Source organism: Trichechus manatus, unplaced genomic scaffold (genome assembly GCF_000243295.1).
Source record: "Trichechus manatus latirostris isolate Lorelei unplaced genomic scaffold, TriManLat1.0 scaffold00009, whole genome shotgun sequence".
NCBI lineage: Eukaryota > Metazoa > Chordata > Mammalia > Sirenia > Trichechidae > Trichechus > Trichechus manatus.
In genome coordinates, this window is record NW_004443945.1 from 22,054,553 (window position 1) to 22,059,342 (window position 4,790).

The 4,790-nt window shown below is 46.0% G+C and overlaps 2 protein-coding genes across 2 annotated transcripts in view; one reads left to right on the forward strand and one right to left on the reverse strand.

Annotated features, from left to right (window-relative positions):
* Positions 1–975, reverse strand: part of PTDSS1 (phosphatidylserine synthase 1) — an 84,037-nt gene extending 83,062 nt beyond the window's left edge. The window contains exon 1 of the mRNA XM_023725917.1: positions 674–975. Within this exon, the coding sequence (XP_023581685.1) occupies positions 674–852 (179 nt within the window). The 5' untranslated portion in view covers positions 853–975. The remainder of the gene's footprint in view (positions 1–673) is intronic.
* Positions 976–1,287: 312 nt separating this feature from the next.
* The window catches only part of MTERF3 (mitochondrial transcription termination factor 3), a 23,053-nt gene continuing 19,550 nt past the window's right edge, over positions 1,288–4,790 (forward strand). Inside the window, exons 1-2 of the mRNA XM_004370755.2 lie at positions 1,288–1,377; positions 4,298–4,646. Coding sequence (XP_004370812.1) covers positions 4,313–4,646 — 334 coding nt within the window. The 5' untranslated portion in view covers positions 1,288–1,377; positions 4,298–4,312. The remainder of the gene's footprint in view (positions 1,378–4,297; positions 4,647–4,790) is intronic.

The window sequence follows — 4,790 nt, forward strand, 5'->3', positions numbered from 1 at the left end:
GGATTTGCTGCATGGGAAAGGAATGTGTGCTGTGCCTCGTGTACATTCTGTGTGCTCGGCACGTCGTGCTGAATACTGGAGGAGTTCCACGGGAAGGGTCTGCATTGTGCCCTGGGTAAGTGCATGGTTTGAGGTGCTGTGGTCTTCAGGCGCTGTCGGCAGAGGTGTTTTATGTGTGTAGTACTGTGTGTGTGCTGAAAGTGATGCATAGAGATGATTCATGCGGTATGCTAGGTAGGGACGGGGGCTGGACGGGGTGCAGAGGAGGGGGCTGCGTCGTGATATGTTGGGGGAGCTATGCTGAGTGCTGTAGGAGAGAGGGGCTCATGCTCGGTGGCCCGCGTATGTTAGCAATGTGGGCCGGAGACGCTGCTCGGGAGAGGGTGATGTTGAGACCTGGGTGGGGCGGGGGGAAGGCTGTGGAGAGGGTAAGGGCGTACGCTAGTGCAGACAAGCTGGAGGGGAGGGGGCTGGGGTGTGCAGTGAGACACTAGGCGGGTGGTGGAGCTACGTGGGCGGCGCGTCTGCGCGGGTTGCGAGAGTGTGTTCGTGGAGCAGCCGGTCTGGTTCCTCACCCCAGAGCCACCTCGGGCCACCCTTCCTGCCACCGCTTCCCTCCCGCCTCTTACCCGCGCCCTCGGGCGCGTCCCTCGCGCCGTCTGGCTCGCCTCACCTGGTGAAGGCGAAGTACATGAGGCTGACGATGGTGAAGCTGAGCAGGGTGATGGTGTGCGGCCGGTAGAAGAAATCGATGGTAATGTCCTCCACTTGCTGCTCGTTGATCATCCGGAAATGCATCTTGTAGTTCACATCGTCTTTGCTCAAGGTCCTGCTCCCCACGCAGGACGCCATGGCCCGCCTCCCCGTCCTGCGGCGGCGGTGGCGGCCCCGGCCCGGAGGCTGGGACCTCAGAGGTGGAGAACCGCAGCGGAAAAGCGGCCGGCAGCTGGGCCGGATCTGGCGCGGAGCAAAGGCTGAGCGCAGAAGAAAGGGCAGGCGCAGGAGGGCGGGGTCGCGGCGCCGCCAACGAGGCCCCGGGCGGGGTGCGCCGCGGGCTGTTCCCAAACTGGCGCTCTGGAAGAGGCGTCTCTGGGTACTCACGAAGTCTTCAGACTCCTAATGGACGCGGTCCGAGGGAAAAAGCGAGAAGAGGACGGAAATCTGTGACCCCTGGCGGTCTCTGTGCCCCAAATGCCGCCCGCGCTCCCCCCGCGCAGACTTGCAGATGGTGTCGCCCACTCCGGCCGCAGCCCACGTGGGCGCCGAAGCACCGAGGCGCAGGGGCTCAGCCGCGGACCGGCCGGCGGGCTGCGTGTCTGGAGTGGGCGCGGGGCCGGCCATCTAGGCTGTCGCGACGCGGGGCAGGCCTCGCCACAGGTAAAGTAGGAGCCGCAGGAGCGGAGCGGCACGGTTCGGGCTGGGGTCCGACGCCTTCGGGCCCTAGACACACCCGCGTCTAGGCTGCGCCCCTGGACCTCCCTCCAGGCCTTTAGGTCTTCGCGGCTCTATCGAGAAGAATTGGTTTTGTTTTTTGTTTTCTGGCTCATATGACAAAAACGTAACCATGCTTGTTTATTAGCGAGCTTTGCAGAGGACGCTGAAGGAAGCCCAGCGTCTAAACTGCCTTCCCGCTCACGTTCGGTTTTGGAAACTAACATTGACTTGTTAAAATGTGGTCTGGGGAGGGCGTGACACATTATTTGGGAGGCTCTTTATTACAAGCCCCTACTACCCCTTTAATAGACTGATTTCATTTATTAGCCTTTGTGGCTGTTAGGTACCGTCAAGTAGATTTTAACTCAGGGACGGCATATGACGGAGTAGAGCTGCCCTCACAGAGTTTTTTGGCTGTAATCTTTATGGATTGCCAGGTCTTTCTTCCGCAGAGCTGCTGGGTGGGTTCCAGCCGCCAACCTTTTGGTTAGCAGCCGGTACAGAAGCAGAAATCCTGAGCTTTTGGGGGAAAAAAGAGAAACAATGTATTTCAGTGCCTCTCAGCGAAGTTACTTGTATTAGGCACACAGTTGAAAACTTGTGTATGATACTTTAATGGATTTAAGAGTGTTTTAAAGGTTTTTTCTTTAATCTTCATAGTAACAGAATCGTGTTAGAAGACTTATTTTCATCACTACGCAGGGCTTTTATATACATCTGCAAATACCGTTGCTTGCTTTTGAATACTGTATAGGCAAGTGAGTTAACCGTAGTTGCTACTGATTCATTTTCATTCAACAAACACTCGAGCAGTTAGAGGCTCTGGGCTAGTGGGGATTAGGCACTGTGAAGATGGATCCAGAGATGAGACCCAACCCTACTCTAGTGAACGAACAATCAATTGTTAAGAAGAATAAACAGCAGTGAAATGATGATGTAAAGAAAATGGTGCACTTGGAAATAGAAAGAGAAGGATAGACATTAGTTGTACGCACAATGTCTTAATGTATATGGATGGAATTCAAAAGTTTATCTGCCTAACGTAGGAAGGTTATTAACTTGAATCTGGAAAAGCTTCAAAAGCCATAGTTAGCTCATCTGCTAACTGAAAGTTTGATAATTCGAACCCACCAGCTCCATGGGAGAAAGATGTGGCAGTCTGCTTCCATAAAGATTACAGTTTTGGAAACCCTGTGGGGCAGTTCTACTCTGTCCTGTAGGGTCGCTATGAGTAAGAATTGACTGACAGCAATGGGTTTGCAGTGAACTCAGGATTTCAGGAGTTTGTTTCAAAGTAGGTCGAATTGCTTAGACAACATAGGAGTCAAGAAATGTTAGAGCTGCCAGGTACCTTGAAAATCATCTTATTGTACTCATGATTTAAAAAAAAAAAATTACAGAATAGTTATTAAGCCCCCATCATGGGCCAGGTTTTGTGTTAGACCACCACAAGAAACCTAATTTTGTCAAGGTAGCATGACTGAGGTTTTCTGGCTTCCACTTTAGTGCCTTTATGACTTTGCTGTGCAGAGAACGAATGTAGCTTTGAGAGAAACTTGCCAGTTAGATTTGGAGGCTCACTTCCTACCAAAATCTAACAAGAAATCACCTCTCCCACAAGGTTATTGTGAATACTTATTTCCTTTTTAAAATTATTTCAGGGTGAGATTTTCACTCTTAAAAATCTCTTTCAGCAAACCTCCTTAAACTACAAATCTCAAACAGGAGGCTAGTCCCTCAAATAATTGGTCAGATTAATTCAGAGCATAAACCAGGCTGAATTCCATTAGGTAAGAAAACAAAACAAAAAGTTATATGGAAAAATTAATTAAACAATTCATTTGTATTTGGTTGCATAATCAATAATAATACTAGCTAATGCTTATTGAGCATTTTCTATATGCTGGACTCCACATTGTGTTGTATATGGATTATTTTATTTTGTGTAAAATATTTGCATCATATTTACTTTTCTAATTAAGTCAGGCTAGATGTAAAATTCCTTCATATTTATGGGGCTTAAAGTAGTGACAGACTTTCCTGAGAAACATCTTTAAAAACGGCTACTTTTTCTGTCTAAATATGCATATTCATTACCAGTTGCTTATGTATTTCTGTCACTTCATTTTGCTTGCTAGTTTTGACCTTTTCTTTTCAAAGGCTTTTATTTTTTCCTACAGTGAAACAGAATTTGACAAAACTGATTTTGTTCAATTCCCTTTAAGGAACAGCTTTATTTATGAAATAATCAAGTGTTCAGCTCTGAAGATGAATCAAGAAACAGTTTGGTATAACAATGATAATATTTTGATGATTCGTTTAAGACAGTGGATTTTATTTTCTGCTTTTATTTTGTGACTAATCAATAGTAGATAAAACACATTTGAATAATGTTATTTTGATCAGCAACTGCTTCTTAAATGTCCTTCAAACCAAATTTCAAGAACACTGAATTGCATCATCTTACCCGTTGCCGTTGAGTCAATTCTGACTCATAGCGATCCTGGGTTCTTTAAATGATTAAGAGAGATGATGGAGTTCAACCATAATTTGAACATTTACAGATTTTTGTTTTAAATGTTTTTTGTTACACTGGTGATTCCGCTTTTGTTTTCAAATTGTAAAGCATATCTTTATTTTTCCCATCCAGAAGTCCCTGTCTTTTGATTTGTAAGCTAGGCTGCCTTGTTTTGGGCTTTTCATGTGATTAAGTAACGCCTGATTACTTTAGTTGTCTAAACTGACTCAACACCTTTCATTTAGAAAATAATAATTTCAGGTTTCTCTTTTATTTGAATACTGTTTTAAACATTTAAGTAAATTAAATTTGTTTTCTTTTCATGGTTATATTTTTCCATTGTAGGCAACTTTAAGAAAAATGGCCCTGTCAGCCCAACGGGTACCCAGATGGTTCAGTGCAATTAAGTTGAGTAGCTTCATTAATGCTACACAAATCAGAAGACTTTTTCTGAGACCAAGGTATACATTGCTGTATGGCTTTTCTGCTCAGCCTCAGATGTCCTCTGACAATTGTTTGGTCCAGCGGAGAATTAAGACTTACAGGACTTCCTCCTTATGGAATAGTTCCCAGTCCACCAACTCAAGTAGGGAAGACAATAATTCTGTACAAAGCACTCTGCTTCCTTCCGTGAATGAACAGCCACAGGAGCCACAAAAGATACCCAACAGTGATTCTGAGTTGTCTCTAGAAGGTAATTCTGAACTTTCAGAAAAGTCCTCTCCCCTCTCCCCTCTCCCCTTTAGTAGTTTGAACAAACATGCCTATCTGTCTACATCTTGCTAACCAATCCAGGTCATATTTTGTACCAGGCTAGAAAAAGAACCATGTCAATTGC